General features: G+C 45.8%; 1 protein-coding gene across 1 annotated transcript in view; it reads right to left on the bottom strand.

Annotated features, from left to right (window-relative positions):
• Positions 1 to 2,711: 2,711 nt before the first annotated feature.
• Positions 2,712 to 23,009, bottom strand: part of LOC8052944 (tryptase-2-like) — a 30,579-nt gene continuing 10,281 nt past the window's right edge. Inside the window, exons 2-6 of the mRNA XM_029981602.2 lie at positions 22,178 to 22,263; positions 17,130 to 17,236; positions 13,910 to 14,181; positions 7,073 to 7,224; positions 2,712 to 2,876 (exon numbers count right to left, since the gene is read on the bottom strand). Coding sequence (XP_029837462.2) covers positions 2,712 to 2,876; positions 7,073 to 7,224; positions 13,910 to 14,181; positions 17,130 to 17,236; positions 22,178 to 22,263 — 782 coding nt within the window. The remainder of the gene's footprint in view (positions 2,877 to 7,072; positions 7,225 to 13,909; positions 14,182 to 17,129; positions 17,237 to 22,177; positions 22,264 to 23,009) is intronic.

Here is a 23,009-nt window from a genome sequence, read left to right as displayed (position 1 = left end):
TTAGAGTTTAGATGCTAGTGCGTCTATATTTGATAGCGATTGTTTTATCAATAGCTGTATGTGCGGAATTTCAAAGGTAGGCGATTCCTTTACCCAAAGACGCGATTTCTTCGATTACATAAATCACCTACCTTTGAAATTCCGCAGATAGAGTTATTTATAAAACAAACGCTGTCAAATATAGCCACACTTGCATCTTTACAATAACCACTGTTGTATATAGCTAATGCATGTAACGTTCCTCCTAATGTGTTCGTGGCCCACGACCATAGAATTGCGACCTCTCTTTTCTAGAACAAAAAACTAGTCGACGAAAAAAATTACAGAAGGAAGCTTAAGCTTCGTCTTTAATAAGAGTGGAACACGATGGCTGGATACAAACCCCCGCTCGTTCCCAAACCGGACTCAGGCCGCCTGCTGTGCTGAGTCAGCTGCCATCCGAATTCACCGGACCTGGGCGACCCTCATATGAAGATTGTCGATGGAGAAGACGTGACGCAGTAACCTCTTTCTGAGCCTTGCCGCAAGAGGTCTTGGCCTCGTGAACGTGGTTCTGAAGCTCCACGTGCAGCGTTTCCGGGTCTTCGAAGGAAAGCGAGACCACATCTTTCTAAGTGCATTCCACCACCTCGGCTGCCCGTACTTTGGTAGGTGGATGGTCGCCGCACAACCAAGGCAGCAGCTAGGCCTACGCTTCTACGCTGAAATCGTCATCTCCATTGAGTTTTTAGAGCGCAGCGTTTTAGGGGCCTGTTTCCGGCTTGAGCGGCGTCGGCGTCGGCGTCGCCGTCGGCGTAACCACGAGGTCACGTTACCCTCCCCTCAATGTCACGTGACCCCCCCCAGATCACGCGACCCCCTGAAGTCACGTGACCCCCTGAAGTCAGGTGACCCCCTGAGGTCACGTGAGCCCCTAAGGTCACGTGACCTTCCTCCCCTCGAGGTCACGTGTCCCCCTGACGTCACACCTGGGGTCACGTGTCCCCCCTGAGGTCACGTGACCTCAAGGAGTCACCTATCCCTCAGTACGCTTCCATCCTCCTCCTCAAGAGCTGCGCTCTAATCCGGCGTTACAGGGAATTGTAAACGGCTTTCATTTTCTTGGTCCGGTTCTCGTGGGAATACCTCCTCAATGCAATCCGCAAAAGGCTGTACTGAGACACCCTCTGTCTCGTTTTCCCAGCCCCTCTGTACAGGATAGATTATGTCCCCCAATGTGCGGCCAGGCTCTTCAAACAGCCAGCAAGGACTTCTTTGTTCGACTACACGTCGAGGTGCTGCCGGATGAGACCTGGCAGGAGGCAAGGGGAATATTTGTGCCGTGGTCAACAAATTGTGACTTGTGTGGCTCGAGCGAAACGCTCCGGCACGTCTTTGTGGAGTGCACAAATGCTTTTTCGTTTTGGGAGGAGCTGAGGGTAACTTTCGTATATATATTGAGATACACTGGAAGGCGTTCAAATACTTTGACCTTAACGCCATCGACACTTCGGACGTGGCTCAGGCAACAGTGATACTGGGGCTACAGGCAATTTGGTTGGCACGCACCGCTATGGTGAAATGCCACACGAACGCCAAACCAACGTGGGACTACATTACTTCAAGGCTAAGGTTTCTGATCTCGATCGCGATTGAGGATGAAGCTCCTGCAGTGCTGGCCGTTGGCGGCAGCTAATTGAGACGAAACTAGAGGCATGGCGGCTCCGCGACCAGCGCGTCCGTCCGCGCGGGAACAGGGGCAGGTGAACAAACGGCTTCCGTGTCGTTGTTCCCGCGGGATTGTAACGCAGTGTTGACACGGTGCTCTGGGGCCGGGACACGGAGGAAAATAACCGGAATTTGAACTGCTGCCTTTTTCCGGGTGCTCTCGTACACTTACACAGTATCTTCACCAAGTGTATGAATGCTGCACTGCACATCAGTTGTAAATAAATTATTGTATTTCGTTTACAAAAAAGTATCGGCGTGGACTTGTCGGTGGCGAAGGGTCGTGGGTTCTGTCCCCCTCCACCTAAAATTTTTCGGATTTTTTTAACAAACATTAGTTACTCATTGATTAAATTGATTAATCAGAATTTTCCGGTCCCACCGATGCCGACGCCGGCTTTTCTACGGCGCGAGCTCCTTCAAGTTCCTTTAATGTAATGCATTGAAAATTCTTCAACGAAAACAAAACGTGTTATTAATGAGCACATTAAAGGACAGATGAACTAACTCCTACGAGACGATGTCTAATATAGCCCATCTTTCGAGCAGTTTGAATAAAATATGGTGATCAGTTTTGGAACAGCAATGTGACATCAGGTACTACGTACATGTCCCCCTAACGTACTACCATTCTTGAGTCAAATTTTGACAGAAAGGAGTTAAACCTCTTAATGGAGAATGAAGATAGTGTTGGAATTTGATATTCTATTAACCTTATCAAAGATTGAGTAGACCGGAAGTGTACTAGGGGTGGCCCATTGAGAGGCCCTAGCTCGTGGTTCGGCAACAGGTAAAACACCACCTACAGAACGAGGCCTCAGCGCTAGATTTCTTACGTCACTTCGCGGAGGCCAGCAGAACTCAGCACTCGTGTCCGAACTGTGCCCACTCTCGCTGGCCTTCCGTAGATGACGTAAAAACTCCGGGTTCGGCCTCGACGTCTAGGAAGAGCTGACTGTCCCTGTGAGTCTTGACGACGGACGCTTGAGAAACGGCGTGATCGGCTAGTGAGGCCGCTTCATGACCTCGTGTATCCAGTCGACGTAGTGGGCCACCTTGGTGTACACGTCGGGGAAGCCCTTCTTGGCGCAGCCGGACCCGAAGGACGTGATGCCCGTCAGGTGCCACTTGCCGAACAGCTTGCACTGCAGCGGACCTCCGGAGTCGCCCTGCGTCAAGGACCACACAGTTCCTCTTGTCCTATGGAGCTTTTCGAGAAAGAACGCCCCTGAGTTCGCACCCCTGGAGCCTGTGCATCGCCAGTCATTGAGCGACGTGTTTTTGACAACTAGTGTTTGCTGACCGCTTAATAAGACATGCGTAAACTTGTCAAATCACAGGTGCCACCACTTGCTTTTTTTTCGACCGTCACTCTCAGAAATAAGGTTTGGTTCAGAGACACAAACCCTATTCATGGCGTTTCTTTTGGTGTCGGTACCGAAACAGGAGCCACTGTCATTGTTGCCAGGCACATTTCAGCGAGTTATTCCACCTGGGAAGCATTTTCTTTTTAGCAAAAAGTCAACTTTTGTAGGGAAACTAAAGCTGCAATTCCTATATTTTAGTTAGTGACGTGTTTCGCGGTTGTGAAAGAAATTAGAAGACTAAGGCGCTTCTTTACGACATTTCAAAAGTGTGTTTGTGTTGTTTTTCTTTCTAAATGAGGCGTTTTTATATACCAAAATACGAAGCGAAACAAAGCGTGTGCACCGTTCTTTTTTGCATCACTCGTCAAACAATTTAACAACAAGCACTTTGTTGTCACTAGGCAGCCAAGTATCATCGCAGTCGCGACATTTCGTAGAACAGGTCCCGAGCTTGCAGATAGATTGTCGTAATATATTCTCTGGAGGCTGCGAGCTCGAGCCAGCAACTGCTTTTACTCCACGAAACAGCAGGCTTGCTTCTGTTCATTCAACACGACTGCTTCCGTGTCGCCATTGCAATTTTCGTTTATTTTTCATTGGTCATTAGGTGTCCACAACAAAAGCGCACCTATTCAGTCTGTTTCATCGGTTGCCGCTACTGCAAGATTTGTGTGAAAGGTACGAGCCAGAGTCAAAAAGTAGCTGTAATTTAGTTATAAAAAAAAAATCGAAATCCCCTGATGGACTGCTGTGCATCGAATATTGTTTGTACCCCACTAGAGGACGCTGTGCGCGCCGGCCAAGCGGCTTAATAGGAAATGTCACGCGACCACAGTTTCAAAATCTGCCCCTTTAGAATTGTGCACCAGGGAGGATCACCGCGCAGTCATCCGGTTTTAACTGCAGAAGGCGAAAAGTCTGCAGATATTCATCGCACGGCGTTGAAGCAGTATGGGGGCGCCTTTATGTCACTTCGACATATGTACGAGTTGTGTAAAAAGGTTCCAAAGCGGAGAGTAAAGTTTGACTGGCACACCTCACTCCAGCTGGGCTCAACTTCGACGACTCAATGACCAGACGTTAAACGGCTCGTAAATGAAACTCATCGTGTCAGCATTGATTAGATGGTTCAAGATGGCTGAACGTGGCTAAAGAACATTAGTCGTAGCTCGGTGCACCACGTAATTCACGATATTCTGAATCATAAAGTGTCCACCAGGTGGGTACCAAAACAACTTACCGCAGACGTTAAAAAGTTCCATGTGGATGTGTGCGAGACGCTTCTACACTGTTATGAACCCGTGTGAGATGTATTTCTTCAACACATTGTCAGCGGGGGCCAATGTTGTATCTACTATGCCCAGTCAGAGACTAAGCGGGCAAGCTTAGAGGGATGAAACACTACGTCACCAAACTGAAAGAAGTTCCCTGCAATTCCGACATAGGTGAAGTTTATGCTCACGGACCTCCGAGATCATAAATGACCGATAGTCGAATATTACACGCCTAGGATACTAAGTGTCAACACTTGATCCCCTGGGCATGCCACCTGCTCGAGAACAACTGGAAGCCTGCCATCATGTCAAACGCTGTAGGCCTCTGCTATGCTGCTGCTGCATGACAACGCGCGCTTCACACGCAGAAAAAAATCAAGCATCTGCATCTTCAGCGCATTCGCCATCCGCCATACAAGACTTGGCACCGAGAAATTTTTTCTCTTCTAACCCCTCAAAGCAGCTCCGGCGGTGTGAAGTTCCGTACAGATGACGAGCCGAAATCGGCGGTGCATTCCTAGCTTCGGAGTCAGCAGCAATATTTTGCTATTGTTTTGCTCTCCATGGCATGCAGGCGTTCGTGAAGCGTTGGAGCACATATTGGAAACACAAGAAAGGGTAAGTGCGAGGGGGGGGGGGGGAGGAGGTATTGTACCGTATTGTTTGTAATCCTGTCTCTATCATTGCGCAAAAAAAAATTGTAGTTACGCTTTTACTTAGCGTCGTACAACGCTATCAAACATGTTAAACGTTCTGAGAGGGTATCCATCGACAAGTGCAAACTACAAACTTACTTCAGTGTCCCTTTAGTGATCTTTCTTTCAATAAGAAAAAAAAATTTCTCCTCTCCTCCTAGTGCTCAATGCCCAGCGGAAAACTAAAGCTAAAACTCCCCCTATGGGTTTTTGGGGTCTTTTTTTCTTTTGTTTTCACAATACTTTTTTTTTCTTTTTTCGTGCATGGTTTTAATGGGAGCACCATAAGTCGTTTTAATTCGTTCTTTCTTAATAGTTCCTCCCCAACATCTACAAACGCCTGTAATGAAAAGAAGCTGCTATTACGGTGCCTTGAAGCACCTTCATACCCGTTCACCGCAAAACTGAGAGGACGGTGGAAGCTACCGTCGTTTGGCCGTACGAATCATTCGCCTGCCTTTTCTCGCTCTCTCGTGTGAGTATATACGCAGACAGCGTGATCACATGGTGCGAGACCCTACGACGAACTAGTCCAACAAGCACGTAGCTTCCACCGCTCTGTCAGCTTTCAACTTAGCGGTGAGTGCAGTCTACGCTTTTCCAACGTTTACAAAATCACAGTCGAGCATGCGATCATCACAGCCCAGCGCGCCGTCGTTTCGGAAACCTAGTAAAGCACGCTCTATACGCAGTAACGCTCAAAATGGTATCAGACCGTTTATGAAATGGTTTGCAACTGACGTCTTTAGCCTCAGATTGTACGTTGTCCCAGGAAGGCTAGCGGTATCTCACAGGAGCCAAGGATGGCAAAACTACGAATTATCGGGATGCGGGAGGTTGGTTCGAGAGGCGACAGCTGAGACGAATGGGCGACAATGCCGTTGACGTCTTGGCGTCCCTACCCTACCCGTAGCGAAAGTTCCGTTTTGTGGGAAAACGTCGCTTTGCTTTCGCCTGGCGCCAAGCCACCGGAAAGTGTTTATGTTTTAACCGCACCTCTCGGTGCGGTTAAAACCTATTTTGCTCCTATTTTGCTCTTCGGTGTTTTACATGTTCTAAGTTGTAACGTATCGCTTTTTTTTTGTCCCGCATACCGGACATATAAAGTACAGTAAGCATACTGGACATATAAAAATAAAGCTATCAAAAATTTTTAGGTGATTTTCTCAAAATTTTAATGGGAAAATGGGACTCATTTTTGCCTGTTTTTCAGCAACTGTAACAGTAAGCCCTGTCGGCCGCCATTTCCCCGTTCACAACTTCAGAAAATCCCAGAACTTTTAAATAAAATAACGGTTAGTGATGAAACTTTGGCGTCTGGTCTGGACCGCTAGATCTACCTTTCGGAGGAGAATGAGCGTTCGGCGTTGCGAGGTTTATTTTTGCGGTAAATAAAAAAAAATTTATTTTTAGGGACACCACGTTCATAACCGGGGATGGGGGACTGCAAATGATTACCCAGGTTAGACATTCGGTCAGATCCAATAAAGGTGCGATAGCCCTAATACGCAGTTCTACCCTATATAGTACGCAACCAGCGTTCCTACGCAGCGGAAGGAGAAGGAAGTGTTGGTGCACCACTTACCCCCAAAAACACACACACACACACACGCGCGCGCACGCATTCCCCGCAGCGCACTGCTATTGGTCCCGCGTGGTGTGTCGTCAAACCAACAGCTACGCCTGCGTTCCATTGCGGACGATCTTTCCCGTGAAATCGTGCTACGCTGCGACCAACACCAACACGAGCAAGCAAAGTTCGTGCAGGGACCCCGAATACACCAACAAGCGGCACTGACGTTTCGCCGCTCCAGTGACGCTGCTGTTGACTTCACTTCATGCCAATCTGGTTCCCACGCACGCGGAGTGCTTGCACTTCGAGTGGGAACTGCGTGTTTGCCCACGCCTCGTGTGGGCTTGTTTGTAAACAGCGTGTTGGCCTAGAAACCTATCGCCTACAAGGTGCATTCAATTACGACGCGTTCAGCGCGCTCGGGACGCTGTTCCTCTGGGACGAAACGAGACTCACGTGGCAGGTGCCTCGGCCCCCCTCCAGTGTTCCGGCGCAGAGGTGCCACTTTTTGATGGGGATCTTGAACTTGGGCCTGTACGCCGAGTCGCACACCGCGTTGTCGTAGATCTTTACAAACACCTCCTGCAGGATGTTGGCTGGGCGTTTGCCTGTCATCCAACAAAACATGCGAGTCAGCCGCGGTACCAAGCGTGGCCAAATAAGCCAACAAGAGTTATGATAGTAAAAATAGTGATCCTTAGCGAGAAAATACGAGAATTTCACCAGCTGCCCAACCGAATCGATGTCAGTAGGAACCTGTATGGTAGGGCTTCAAATAATGTCGAATATCTACATGGTGCATGTCGAATGCCTAACGCCTTGCTAAGACTTCTTCCTCTAAGAAAAAAAAAAGCAACTAAAGCCAGTTAGAAAAAAAAAATGCAGCTTCATATACGAATGGTGGTTTCATCTCAACTCAGGCACGGATTTAGGGTCGAATTTTTAATTTTGACAAAAAAAAATATGTGTTGGGGAAAACCCTTTTGTGGCAGGGAGTGCAAACCGCCAGTTCGGGCGATTTTCTGTTCACGAGTTATGGACATTTTAAGCAGCCGAGGCGCAAACTGACCTTGTTCTCGCCTGTCGGAGGTGTCATGTTTAACTTCTTTCAACTTTTTGCCTTTTTTTTTTTTTTTTTGGTAGTGCAATGTAACTTTTTTCGATCACTCCCAGAATAGTGATTATTTATAGTCAGTGATTTTATTGTCATTATTTGTCTTCATTTTTGTTTTAAATATTGTCAAATGTGTCCATTGGACAATACTTGTCAATGTTTGACCAGCTTTTCCGTGTTACCTATTTGAAATATCGTAACATATTTAGTATTTTCAGAAAACTGAGAGTATATTCTTTCTATTGATAACAAATTTGATGTTGTGTGTAAAAGAGAAAGGGCAGTGTATTCTCGTAAAGCAAGGATTATTTCAAAATGTTTGCAAAGTGGAGGTCGATTTAAAAAGAAACTTTTATTTGGCTGATTTTTTTTTCTTTAGCTAGCTACTGCAGTGCTTTATAAGGTAATATAATAGAAAATGTAATATTTTGTTTGTATGGCAGCTATAAAAGCTTGAAGCCTGCTTTTGTTTGACTGTTTGATCAGTAAATCAACTTACTCGCAAAAATACACTAATTAAAAAGTGGCGCCTCTTATTTTTTTATTAGATACCTGTGAACACACTTATTCTCTGATAAATAATTTAACGCGATTTTTTATATGAAATATATTTTAGAAAGTTTGTCAATATGACATTTTTGGACGATATTTGTCAAAGTTTACCAGCTCTTCCGTGTGACCTATATAAGGTGTCTAACATATTTAGTATTTTCAGAAATCTTAGAGTATACTCCTTCTAATGATAACAAATTTGATACTGTGTGCAAAATAGAAAGGGCAGCATGTCCTCATAAAGCAAGGACTGTTTCAAAACTTTTGCGAATTGGAGGTCGATTTTTCTTAAAAAGCCTACATGTTATTTGGCTAAGTGTTTCTCTCTAGCTACCTATCGCAGTACTTTATAAAGTAAAATAAACAGAAAATGTAATATTTTGTTTGTATGGCGGCTGTAAAACCTCACATTTTCGTTTTCATTCACTTGTCGCCCAGTAATGCAAGTGACTCACAAAAATAAACTAACTCATAATTAACTGCTCTGAAATTTTTAGTAGTTACATGTAAATTTATTTAATAAAAAAAGATGCAAACAGCGAGTTCTGCTAATAAAGCGTCCAGGTCATAATGTTTTAACGTTTGTTTTTTAATTGTCAAACCGCCTCTCTGCCACAATATTTGACAAAGTTCAGCAAGCTGAGCTGTGTGACGTAACCAATATATTTTTATGATTTTTACATCACCGTAAAGCTCCAATTAAGCTCTTTCTTTTGAGTATAGTTTGAATGTTTTGTGCCAAACACATAACGCGGAAGGAACATTGGCGTGAAAAAACAGATATTTAGTAAAACATGCAAGTTTGAAATCGATTTTCCAAAAAAAAAACTCTTATTTATTTTATTTTTTTATTCACAGTTAGGTAATATAGTAGTCTGTCAGGAACTAACAACAGAAATTGTAATATATTGTTTGTATGGCCGCTATTAGGACTCGAATCTCGTGCTATGAGCGTTTTGAAAGGGCCTTCGCATAGACGCTCAGCTGAGCAGAATTTTGGCCAATGTAAAGTTTTCTATTTAATGTTAGTACGTACCTCAATATCTGAGCGTAAAAGCCAGTGAAGCAACAATATTTATTTACTTGGCACTGGGGTGATTTGCAAGGTGTTTGAGCTTCGCCCTATGTATTGACGGAGAAGATACGTAACATGTAGACTCCCGGACAAACGTAAGTCGAGAGGGAAGTCTAAGTAACCCGGCATGAATCACCAAAAATAGAAATGAAACCTAGACACATGACTGACACGTTTGAAGCCTTAGACGCTACGAAATACTCGTTATTTTACGGAAAAGTCCGTATGTCCACAAAATAAACCGTACTTCCTAAGCGTCAAATACTAAATTGTACATATGTATATGCACTAAATATCTTTGACAAAAGAAAATATGACAATTAAATATGAAGTTCGGTATTTCAAACTCAAAGCCGAAAGCAAAAGACCCCAGAGGAATTCTCTAATGATCTGCATTCCCCTGAATTTTGAGGAAGTAAGCGCTGTGCCCGCACTTGTGGATACGGACTTCTAAGCTTTTTGTTAAGTGCACTACTCCAAATTTTATTGAGATAACTGGTAACGATAAATAGAAAACCTTACATAAGCCAAAGTTCTGCTCAGCAGAGCGCCTGTGAGAAGTCCCGTTCAAAACACTCATAGCACAAGATTCGAGCCTTAATAGTGGCCATACAAACAATATATTAGAATTTATGTTGGTAGTTCCTGTTATATCACTATATTACCTACCTGTGAATAAAAAATAAAAGAAATAAAAGTTTTTTTTTTCAGAAAGTCGACTCTAAACTTGCTAGTTTTTCGAAATATTAGTTCTTCAGGCACTTTTTGCGCCTTATTTACATACTGCAAAACATTCAAATTATACTCGAAAGAAAGAGCTTAATTCGAGCTTTACGGTGATGTAAAGATCATAAAAATATGTTGATTAGGTCACACAACACAGCTTGTTGAACTTCGTCAATCATCGTCGCAGAGAGGTGGTTTGACAATTAAAACAAAAACTATTAAGGATCTTATGACCTAGACGGTTGATTAGCATAACAAAAGCATATGTCTAGAGTGTCCCAAAATTTATATTGATGTAGCGTAAAAAGTAGGGAAACGGGACGGAGTGAAATATGGCACCCCTGATAAGCTGGAAAAACGTCAGTTTCCACCTTGGCCGCTTCAACGGCCCATTACTTGAGAACAAAAATCCGACAAACTCGCCGTTTGCGTTTTGTTTTATCAAGGGAATTGCCCAAGAACATATATTTTTGACAAAACCTAAAAATGCGATCCAAAATTTGTGACTGAGTTTAGATGAAATCACTCATATATATATATATCGTTTTAACTGTCCTTGATTCATAGCAGGGACGGCGCCAAAGGGAGGCGAGGGGTGGCGGACGCCTCCCCTAAAATTTGTCCTGCCATCCCAAAAATATGCCCGCCTTTACATCCGTCCCCCCCCCCCCCCCCCCCCCACGGCCCTAATTTTCGTGCGCAGACCCGTGCACACTACATGGCTCGTCATTTTCCTATTTTTTTCGTCCCATGGAAAAGGCATTGGCTTGAAGGATAGGCAGCCTAAAGAGGCCCCATCCCGGACGTTTTCAACTTTTTCGTCCCGTCCGCTTTATTTTCTTTACGTACCCTGTGGAGAACGATACATGAATATCGGTATGGCTTCCCGAGGCTAAGGAGCGTCGTCTACCACTCAATGCCATCTGTCGCCAACTGTAAAACACTTCCCGAAGGAAGCGTCGCCCAAGTGATTACTCGGAGAGACTTGGAATCCCAACTGCACTGGGCCGTCGCTTCGTACCTGCCAGGCAATAAAACTCAAGGGCACTGTTCATGTTCTGACCGAGGAAATCTCCCAAAGTCCTGAGACAATCAGGCCGACTGGCGAGTTCCCAGGGGGCGGCTTCGATGCATCGAGGTTCTTTAATCGAGGTCATCCTAGCTGCGTCTTTCAGGTATCCACGGCTGTGTACGATGGCTTCTTGAAGCAGCTTTGGTGACGGCGACTGTGTGTCTGTGTGAGTGCTCGGGAGACTACTTCGGTAGGTTAGAGGAAAACTGAAAGTGTTCGTGCATTTAGGGGGGAAGGAGGGGGGGGGGGTAAATAAATGTTGCCTGCTGGGAGTCACGTCAGTCCGTTCGTTTATCGTGCACTCCTAAATCCTCACCCCGCCCTGGGGAACTGAAGAACGCGGTACTTGAAAGGAGAAATTTTCTGAAAATTCTCGTGCTCTCTGATACTAATCGAGTACAACATGCACCTTTCTTTCGAGACACCGTTGCTCCCGAGATTCCTTCTGCAACCCCGTACCGGCGCCTGAAGCCATCCGAGCTCCACCGCGGGGCCAACCACTTGGTGCCGAGAACATTGAGGAATACTCGAAGAATTCCCCCGGGTGCGCTATGGCATCCAATCATCCGATTAGTGACTTCTTCCAACAAACAGCAACGAAGCGGATCGTTTCAGGAAACGGCTCCGATTTTGAACCTGCCAAGCGTTTGATTGATGGAGAGTGGATGGCATGGTGCAAGTGCTGAGAAACATCAATGTGAGTCTTCATTCATGACAGCGATGACGGCGGACCGATTGTCACCTTTCAGAACGAAGAACACCAAGCCTGACCTTCTGAACTGAAGACAGAAATACCACAGGATGTAGCCCGAACAGCTTTTGCCAGTACAGCCTGTGCTGGTCTCTTCCTGTGACCACCTATGGCAATAATTCAAGGACCTTCAAGTCCGACTGGTGCACCAGCTTTCCGTGGCTGGAGTACAGTGTGTGTTCGAATTGTGCTTTTTGTTTTTGCTGTACAAGATGTTTTCCACTAATAACGGACAGAACAGTGCAAGTGCTGTATTTTGACAGAGGGCTATCGAAACTGGAAGAAAGCTCTTCAAAAGGAAGGCGGACTACGACGCCACTCCAACAGCGCGGCACGCAAGATGTCCCAAACATCACCGGCTTCCTTCAAGCGGATGAAATGAGGCGCGGATAAATCGGTCGCCGTGTACCTCAGCCAGGCGCATTCAGCAAAGAGAGAATCGTCACTACATTTACGTGATCGCTGACGTGCTCCGGGTTTTAGCGGTGCAGGGGATTGCCCAAAGAGCAGATGGTGAGTCACGACAAGCGTGAACATGCTTATATCTACTATTGTGGAATGTAAACATTCCTGAATATTTTGTATGTGAAATGCTACATTAAACAGAGTTGCAGATAGGTTGTAAAATAATGAAATAAACTGGGGTGATATATATTAAAAACTCCTCAAGCGACTTGGTGCCCGCAGTCGATACTGCCGGGAGTGTCTAGGGCTCTACCAAGTCACTGTCCCTGAACATTTTTTCCTTTAGTTGGATCGAAAGCCCATGCCTCCCCAAAAATGCCATGCGCCTCCCCACTGCCCCTCTCCCCCCCCCCCCCCCCCCCGCCCCCCTATTTTTAGTCTGTCGCCGTCCCTGATTCATAGCGAAGTGTTTTATTTTTCTAAATTTATGTCGGTGTGTATAAGAAAGAGTTTCAACCACTTCAGTCAGCATTCTAGCTTAAAGCCCGTAGCATTCAAAACAAATATCGCATAATTGTTTTTTACAAAGATGCGATTGAAATTACATCGCCAATGCATTGCACCGACTAAAATGGTCGAGGATCACGGACCCTATAGAATCGCCGGAAATGTCTGACGCCGCCAAGACGGTCATTCGTCCTCTCGCGTCACGTGAAATTTGTTTATACTCCATCGATTCGTGTGCGCCGCCATTTTGGTGCTTACAGCCACATGAACATAGCTTGAGACCTTTATGGTTCTGAAATGTGACTCTGTGAGCTGTAGATTTGGCGTTAGAAGATCATCGCGCTCGCGATTTGCTCTGTTTGTAACTGTTTTAGCGAGCAGGATGGCCGAAAAAACTTCTTGCGTTTTTCATCAGGCATGTCAGCAAGAGCTAGAGACAACTGGCAACATTGATTCTACACGCCGATATGGCTTAAGTGTAGTTACCCTAAAGAGCAAAGCTTATTCAGTGCCTCTATTCGCGTCAAGAACTGCAGGAAAAAAACAAATCCCGGCTCCTCGCGGAAGGTTACAATTTCCCCCTGCATGTGTTGAGTTAAGGCATATGTGAGTACACATTAGCTTATCTTTCCGTTATTTTATGAAAACACACGTTGCAAAGGATAAAAGCATCGTTTCTTCGTTCAACAACCAAATGTTGTGATAACTACCTCGCGCAGCGCGTGAATAATGCGCAAAACTTAGTTTTTCCTTCATCTGATATCGAGCGAGCGTGTTGTAATAACGAATACTTGAAACAGGAAGAATAAATACACGGAGGACGTGCGACTGTCTGTGAGCTTTTATCATGTTATTGAATTGACCAGAACGGTAGCCATGGAGAGCGTTCGAAATTTAGTAGCAGACATTTCCTGCTCCGCTTCGGTGCGTCTGCGCACGCGTGCGTTGTCCACTGGCAAAGATGACAAAAGGCGGAAAGGCATGCAGAATATCGACGCATTCGCTTTCCTCCCCGCAGCCTGCCTTGAAAACGCGGCCCATGAGCCACGTGACCTTTATCTCAGATTCAGGCACGCTAGGAGGAACCCTACCGTAGTCGACCTTCCCCCACCCGGTGGCAGCGCACACCAGGTCCTGGAACTCGTCGTCGGCGTCCGGTAGGCAGATGGGCTGCACGTACTTGTTGAACTGCACCTCCTGGGCCATGCGCATGAGCGCGATGTCCTGGTCGTAGCCCATGTACCACGGGTAGTGGTACACGTGCGACACCTGGACCGTCAGCTCGGTGCCCTCGGTCAGCTTCTGCCGGTGCTCACCCAGCCGGATCTTCCAGAACACCGGCTGCGGGAGCACAAACAGAGGGCTGCGCCGTCCCCCGCGCAGCATCCGGGCGTCCCAGTCCACCCATGAATGTTCTCTCTTTTCTAACCTCCCGAATATTGCGGTGCCTGGAACGCGTCTCCGACTGACGTGTCCGCCGCGTTTTCAAATGTGGGCCCTCGATTTCCGCCTGATAACTTTATATAGGTGTCTTTCCGTTGCCTGCCGCCGTCCTGGCGATGGCACATTACCGGAGGAGAATGCTGCAGACCCCTGTTCTGCTGTAGCATCACTCTCAAGTTAACACTCCACGGAACGCTCAGCAGCAACGAGTTTGACGGCGATACTCGCGTTCGCTCGTACTCTTTGCCGAAACTTCTACGGCCAATTGTCAGGATCGCGACATCCAACAACATGGTAAGCCGGCTTGTGCGACTCCATTTGTTGCTACTTCAAGACCGCTTTCGATGCATGTATGGTATTACACCAAATTAAAAGGTTAAAAGCGTGAACAAAACGAGGGCAATGAAGACACAGAGCTGACAGGACAGGCGTTACCTTTCAACTGATTTTATTAAAACCATTGTCACTTATATACACAATCTCATTTGCCCGACTTGCATCAATACAAATTACAGCTCTCGCACGCCGCCATCCAGAAAAGTCTTTTCTTTTTGAAGCAAGTAAAAGAAGGCGCGCTAGCGCATTTGTCGCCTTCATTTTTCATATAAAACTTCACTATAATCTCTCTCTCTCTCTCTCGGTTTTATATTTTGCTTTTTAACACGACAGCGTTAAGTAGCTGGTGTCGCGCCGGCCTCGGTGCCGCGCCAAAAAAGCTGGCGTGACGCAAAAATCTCGATTGGTCGTTAGGGTCATGACGTCAAAGCCACCAGACCTGGGCTCGTCTGTCTGGAGCAGCGTACAGTTTCCATCCGTTGCGGAGGAACGGAAAGTTCCCGTCCGTCGCCGAGACCGCCTAGTGGCGCTGCGATATTGCCGTCATCATTCGTTTATAGAGAATGCGCACCCCGCTGAGGGGCCGTCGCGAGGCCGCCGGGAGAGAACACGTTTGCGATGGATGCTGTGCCGTCTACCAGTGCGGGGCGCTACTCGTCGTCTTCTAAGAATGCACATGCCGCATTTACGTCTGCTCCTGCTCGGCGACGGTGTCGGCCACGTAAGACTGAAGCCGAGGTCTCTTTCAGTGGTTTGCAAGATGCCCCCAACTTTGCTGCGCACAGAAAGATTATGTACTCGTGCTATATCGTTAAGACAGCGGCCAATTTGCCCGATGTAAACGTTTCCACAACTTAGCAGGATCTCGTATAGGCAACCTGCAATGCTGTTTGGTTTGGCGCTATCTAGCGACTGAAGCAAGAAACTTTGGGTATGCCGGGGATGGGCGGCTGCATTGTTCTAACGTGACCTATTACTCTGGTGGCAGCGCTTTTCCTAGTGGCTGAAACAAGAAATACTGGGCAGGCCAGGAAGCCGTGATCGTATTCCATGTCAGAACGGCAGAACCTACGGCCCTGGTGGGCCAATCGGAATGTGACTACTTGTCACCGGAGTGCGCTTTTACTGCGAAGAAGTGTCAGGCTTTTCGCTGCGTCATGCTTCAATATGCGTGCGTTGCGCTCGTTCATATCGAAACCGTCGGCACGCAATGTGCATGGAGCTTATCGTTCACCCTTTGCCAAGTTACACCGAGAAAGGGTAGAACCATGGGCTCTCACTCTGCTGGCGCCGCCTGGCTATACGACACTGGTGACACATTCAGTACACTGCACTACGTGCTTCTAAAAAGAAGCGCTTTTGTCTGCCGTGTCAGCATCGGACAGATTTGGGAAAGTTTACAAGGGGCCGAGAAAACAACGTTCGGATTAAATCCACTGGCTATCTTTTTAATGTTGTGGGGAACTTAATGCCAGTGCAGAATCACTTGTGCGCGTCTTTTATCTTTCTTTTTCTTGTTGCACCTTTGAATGTTAGTTCTTTTCATTTTTGAAGAAGGTTCTCACAGCAGCTCGAATTTAGGATAGAGGGTATCCTACGTTTTCCAACCTTTTTACTTGCTGTGCAAACTATCCAAAAAAAAACTTTTCTTTTCGGCTGAAATCGGCTTTTGCGGACTTTATACCGGGTGCGGACTATAAACGGCATGCATATTCGTCTACTTCTTGCGCACCTGGCGCGTTTGTTTACCCACCAAATATGCCCACGTGCGTTTGTTCTTCCCTAGCTCAGCCAATGAAGGCGCTAGCTTGGCTGCCTCTTCATCGCGCGTTTCCCATGGATTCTCTAAGGTGCCCTTTAATTGCCGTGCCCTTCTTTGCATTCCCATGCTGAAAAGACGCAATTTAGAACACTACCGCCCCTTATGCTCCGGAAAATACGGTATATAGCACAAAAGCCGTAACAAGTGGCGATATGCAAAATATATCCACCGAATGGCATGAATGGCCTCAATAAATTTTTGTCTTTATTCCAGTCACTAAAACGCACGAACAACTTTTTGTTAAACAACTGTTTAGTACAATTCTAGCAGTGCGTCCCTGTTTGAAGCAATTATTACGCTTCAATAACTTTCAGACACCGCGTACCGAAGAGCTGGGGCTTCTCGCTACACAATTCTGGCCGATTGTGTATATTCGTAGCAAGAAAGAAATACCGGAAGACATCTGGGAGCGTTTTTCAGTTAAAATATGAAAGGCCTCGTTCTTTTTGTGAGGATCCATTCGAGCATATCTGTTTGTTTCACGTTCGAACGTCAGTCCAGCAAATCATTATTTTTTTTTTCCGGCTCAACTATCAAATTAGGTTTCAGTTTGATATTCTGAAAACCGAGCCTAGGTGGTGGTCCAAGACCGACCTAGGCATTCGATATTTTTACTGCGTCATCTCGACAGTACGTGGCGATTTCACAAAGCCTCGGAATTATCAACGATAAGAAAACACGTGGTAAACGTTGCAAGTGGAGCAACTCACTTGACAATGCAATGGGCCGCAGTGAGGATCCAACGGTTGTTGAGCAACACCCCTCCGCACCAGTGGCCAATCTTGCCGGCTTGAGGGTGCGTCAAGCGTACAGAAACCTACATCCAGAAATAAAAACAAGCGGGAAATTATTTACGTAGCCTCCCTACACTCCGTTTCTCATTATGTCTGACCGCCTCCGACGCTACCAGATATGGCCAATCAGGAAGCGCCAAAAAAGCATCGTCACGAGGCTCCTAGTTGTTTTTTGTCTTTTTTTTTTTTGGTTTACAGTTGCTAGTGGGAACCTCCCCGAGAAATCATTAGGGTCGTCCTTCGCAAAACCTCCCGGTGACGTCATCAATAGTAAGATCGCTCCCAAAAATTGTGTTGTGTGTATGTGTATACAGCCGGAACTCAGTGAGCCTCAATGGGCGTCTGGTGTTTCAGCTGTAGAGTACATGAGAAATTTTACCAGTGCAGTACAACCGCTAGCCTGGGGTTTTTGAGGTGCACTACGCAAGAGAGTGAGTGATACACGGCCGCACGCCGGTACGTTGCTCATCCAGATCGAAACGGGCAGGGGTGGGGATTTAAACCGGGATCCCTGGGTCCTGCAGCGCGAGCTTTCTCTCCACGTGCTCCGAGCTGGTGTGAGCTAGACCACTCGGCCACCGATCCCCCTGGTCCCTCTCAGGCGCCGTCACCAAGTTTAGAAAAAATAAAAAGTGTTTTTCTGTCGAGCCGGATTCGAGCCAGCGACTTATGAATGATCGAAAGAGTTTCCTCAACAGTCGACCGCTTTACCAACCAGGCTAACTGTGAATAATGTTTTTTTTTAATTTTTATTTACATTTATGTACACATTGGTTTACCCCGTATACACGACCATAGCCTCCTCTATACTCACAAAACCTGGCAGTTCGATGACAGAGCCATAGAGTGCCCGGTCGCAGATTTGGAGCGCGAGTATCTGGCAGCAGAGAGCATTTCTGGTATTCAGCGAACAGCTTCTGCAGCGGCGAGGTCCCGAAACATGGTTTTCAAACCCGACGAAAAACGAAGCTGTAGCGCGAAAAACGCGAGGAGCACAAGCAGTCCTTCCATCGCTCGGGAGAAGTCCGTTTCGGCGTTTCGCCGCAGCGGGACGCCCGTTACATGTCTCTTCTATTATCCATTGTCTGCCGCTCTACCTTTTCACTTCCGGCGGCCGCCTCTCGTGGCGATCTGCCAGGCTTTGTCAGTATAGAGGAGGCTATGACATGACACAATCATAAGGCATCATTATACTGGGTTAGTACCTAACACAATGCGTAGTCAGAAACACACAGTGATTAGTGCAAAACAAAGGCAACTATAGAGAGAGAAAAAAAAGAGGGTTTCCTCTTTTGGCTTGCAAAAGAGGAAACACTAACGTGTATGCCACAGTCAGAGGTCAGACGGTCATCATTAGTGGGGGGAGGGGATGAGGGGGACTAGAACAAAGGCAACTATGCTATTACAACTCTTTATATGCGCTCAGCACGGTAAACGAACCGTTTCGGACTTTATACGGGAGATCTTGACATATATGACGTCGGGCGACCCACTTAAACCCCTCATCATTTCGGTCCACTCTTCATCTTCACAAATACAAAGGATGTGCTGCCCTACTGGGATCGCAATGTTCCTGAAATTCACCCAGGAAGGTTTGGAAACTCCCCTCTTCGGTATCGACCTTCTTTGTTTTCCAAAGATTGTAAAGTTTTAACACTGCAAGTCTATCGAGAAGTCTATTCAGTAATCGGAAAAATGGGAATATCTTAAATTTATTTTCTCAACTTTGAACTCCTTGTTCGGCGTTTCTTTGAAGATATTTCAAAAAAAGACTGCAACAACGCATATAATACAATGAAGGCGTAAACGTTTTAGTTGAAGTCCATTAACCAGAGTTTTTCGATGCCTCGAGATTCATGCCATTCTTTCACTGGCACAGTTGTTGAATGAAAGCGAAAGAAGAATATGTTGCATTTAGGTGGAACCGGGCATGCGCTTACCCTCTTTGGCAAGTCCATTTGACGATCCTCTGGCGGTTCAAAGAAGCATAAACCATTTAACGGATCAGAAAAAACATGATGGGAAGCTGCTTGCCTAAAAGATTTTTCGAACAGGGCTCTAGAATGGTTTGATTAAACCTAACACTCAAGATATCAAGTGCGTCTGCTACTTCCTTGACAAAACTTTGCAGCTTCGTAATTTTAAGTTCGTCATTTGTATGAACATCTTATTCGATATATTTCGCCAAAAATATGTTTTGTATATTTCGAAGAACTGTTGTAGAGGTTGTCTAAGGAATTTCCACCTAGCAATTTACGGCCTCACAAAAATATGACCTCAGCTACGACCGCCATCTTCACTTGAACGAAATAAATTGGATCTTCTCATCGGCTCATATGAAGACCATCAAATAAATGCCGCGAAAATTCTATTGAACATATTCACCGTATTTCTTGAATAGTGCAGGATTTATGAAGAAAATATATCAGTTTCGACAAGAAAAAAAGGTTGCATGCTGCACTTCGGTCAAAAGTTGAAAGGTGCCTCATATTCCACATATGAGAAGCCCATTTAACACTAGTGCAAACACTGCTCCACGTTGGCTTGGGGTTGTCCATAGCGTTCAGTCGTAAACATAAAAACTGCGCGTTCTCCGTTGAGCATGCAATGTCCGCAAATTTATGGGCGGTGCTGTCCACCCCTCCCCACACCACGAGCTAAAACTGTCCCCCTTTTTAACGGGGGCACCAGAAGTAGCCCAGAAACAGGAAACACACTTAATCGCTTTTATTATGCTCGGCCTATCCGAACAGGCAAGCACCAAGTCGTCAGCGTACGCGAGGATTTTCACTTCACAGCCATGGAGACGAAGCCCTTGCACCGTGTTGTTGTTCATGATGTTTCTACAAAGTGATTCCAAATATAAGTCGGAGAGGAGCGATGAGAGGGGAGACCCCTGACGTACATAGCGTTGTACCTGAGGGGGCATTGTAAGGGATACGTTAAGTATTAAGTTTTATCGAAATGTTGCTGTAACAAAGTTGTATGTCTTTCCCAGTTTCCTCACCGATTGGAATATACTTCAGAAAAGAGAAAAGGAAACGACGCTTCGCTTGGTTGAAGGCGCTTTGCATGATGAAGTTTGAATATTCCAGCTGCTTTATTGGTTCGTTAACTTATCTATAATATTGACCGCACAATGTGCTTATTTGTTTGAATGGTTCTCCTATGGAGCAAGTTTGGTGGTCACTCACAACCACAGATAAGACACTTTGAATTCGGCCAGCAAGTATTTGGGCAAAATGTTCATACTCACAATATAGGGGACTTATCGGTCGGTATCCTTAAACCTGCTGTAGTTTGTTCGGGCCTTTGATTTGGGGATCAGCGCTATGTGACCTCTTCAGAACAGTGACGGTAAGAAACCAATTTCGTACGACACGTTGAAGACGCTAAAAAAATTTACCATCCGGTCTGGAGCCTTTTGTGTCTTCTTTTCAACAATATTTGTTTAAATTTCCTCAGCATTCAGCTTATTGTTTAGCCTTCTAGTCGTCTTGCTTTCAAGAGTTCGTACTCCATATATATATATTTTTTTTTTCAATCTTAAATGTAAAGCTGTTGGCCCTTGTGAAAATATTTTCCCATAATAGGATACAATGGAGTCTTGGATATCCTGTTGATCGGTTAATTTTGTCACATTTTGCTTTAGGAGTGGGACTAACTTCTTTCTTGCATACTTTCTTTGAACGTGTAGGTATCGTTTAGTAGGTTGTTTTGCTTCGATTACATGCAGCGTTGGTGTTCTAACAGCAGAATCTTCGTAGTGCCTCGAGTCATGCTCTTCAAGATTGTTCTTACTCGTTTTTTTTTTTTTTTTTTTTAGGTCGTTGGCATTCGAGATGGTACAGATATAAAATGTATTTGTTTAAGTGCCGTTCTTATGCCTTTTCGTAAAATCCTGTAATCGCGGATATTTCGATAACTCTCTCTTACTTTAGGCTTGAATATTTTCCCTTTCTGGCACCACCCATATTTCCCCTATCCAAGTTATTTTTATAGTTTATCTACATTTTTTGTTGAACGACATCGTTGTCAAGGAGCCTCTCATATATCTTCGAAACACTATTTTTGCATCAAATTGACCGGACATATTTCAACCTACATTTACCCTAATCATGCAATGGTCAAAAAAAAAAAATATTCCCCCCCCCCCCCCCCCCCCTCGGTCATTTCCCGAATAGTTCCGACGCCTCTGAGCAAGGCTGTTTCATAATTCCTTTTTGAACATAGCGCGAGGGGAATTTCCTTCCCGAGAGTGTAGTGCCTTACAACGATTCAGAACAACCTTTACTGTAATTGCATGTATTTTCGCAGCTTTAGAAAACAGATGTAAGTATGTATAAATGTGTTCATTAATCTTAATACTCCTCTTAAGCTTTTTTTCTTTTTTTTTTTCACTTCTATACGCGTAGAAGAAACTGGGAAAGAGGAAGAGACGAGAGAGAACGTGGACGTTAGAAGGCCGAGCCGTGCTGGCAATGATTAGTGAATAGACCTAAACCTAGCTGCCTTTGTCACCACTGCGCTCGTCGAACGAGTTCGAACGCCAAACGCCGGTGTCCGGCAATGGACGCTCGCGCTCGAATTCGTTCGAACAGCGAGTAGCGACAAAGGAACTATATAGCTTTGCGTCAACCTAACTATTCATTCCAACCAGAGCTCAGTGTTCCGACGTCCCCGTGCACTCTGGTCTCTTCCTCTCCCTCAATTTCTACCCATATACAAATCCTCAACAGGTGAGAACGTCAGGATGTCTCCTTGGAACGCCCGGCCTCCAACACGCGCACGTCGCCTTCCGCCGTGCTTTGGCTGAACGTGCACGCGCTCGAGGCTCAGAAGACGCCGAAGCGTCATCGAAGGCAGCGAGCACGCGCCGGAGGCGTGACAACCGAAACTCCTCCCTGCCGTTTGCATCCTGTCGGTAACAGGAGTACGTGGAACAAAAGTGAGTGTTTGCTCACCTGCCAGGGCCACTCGCCCTTTTCCGCTTCCCGACCGCCCACAATCCGGAAGTCAGGGTCATCGGGAAAACTGCTCACGCCGCATGCTGCACAGGGGGAGGCACATACCTTTCCGGTCAACGGTTCGACTTCTTCTCACCCAGACGTTCGTCCGCCTTCATAATGCTGAGTACATTTCCCCGTTTTTCCCTCGATGGGTATCGCAGTTCGCAACGCATACAACTCCCTATTTACATCCTGGCTTTGTTCGCTTAGCTTCAGACCAGGTCTGCAAAGCTCACATTTAAACGCAGCTGTAAAACGGCAACTAGGATTTGTTTTTGTTTGTTTGGTACCCGCCGAAGCCACTTCTTTAAGATTGTTGTTTTTGGTAATGCAGACTCTGGGCAGAATTTTTGCTAACGTAAATACAAGTTGTTTTCAGCATGTCTTGTTCTTATCTGGCAAAATGAGAAAGGAATTGTAACTGCACCAAATGGTCCTAAATTGTAAAATTATACAATGACGCGGAGGTTCTTATATTTTATTACATTAACGTCTCATCCAAAAAAGGTGGGCAGTGACAATCTGAATGCCATTGGTTTGCGATTTCCGGAACAAAGCGTCCTAGTTGAAGCAACTTAAATAAGGCATGATGCGTCTCAGTAGAGAGCCTACAGCAGCAACCATTCGAAAATATATTTTTTTAAATCATTTATTGGATTGAATCTCTCGGGCACCATCTGTACACTACTGACAAACATTGTTTACGCGAGGTCAAGGTTTTGAAATGAAAATGCGAGTTTAGTATGGTAGACACTTGAGCTACTTCACTTCTCACGTGAATAAATGA

Source organism: Ixodes scapularis, unplaced genomic scaffold, assembly GCF_016920785.2.
Source record: "Ixodes scapularis isolate PalLabHiFi unplaced genomic scaffold, ASM1692078v2 PGA_scaffold0__279_contigs__length_252992795, whole genome shotgun sequence".
Classification (NCBI taxonomy): Eukaryota; Metazoa; Arthropoda; class Arachnida; order Ixodida; family Ixodidae; genus Ixodes; species Ixodes scapularis.
Note: the sequence above shows the minus strand (reverse complement) of the source record. Positions and strands in the feature narration are given on the sequence as shown.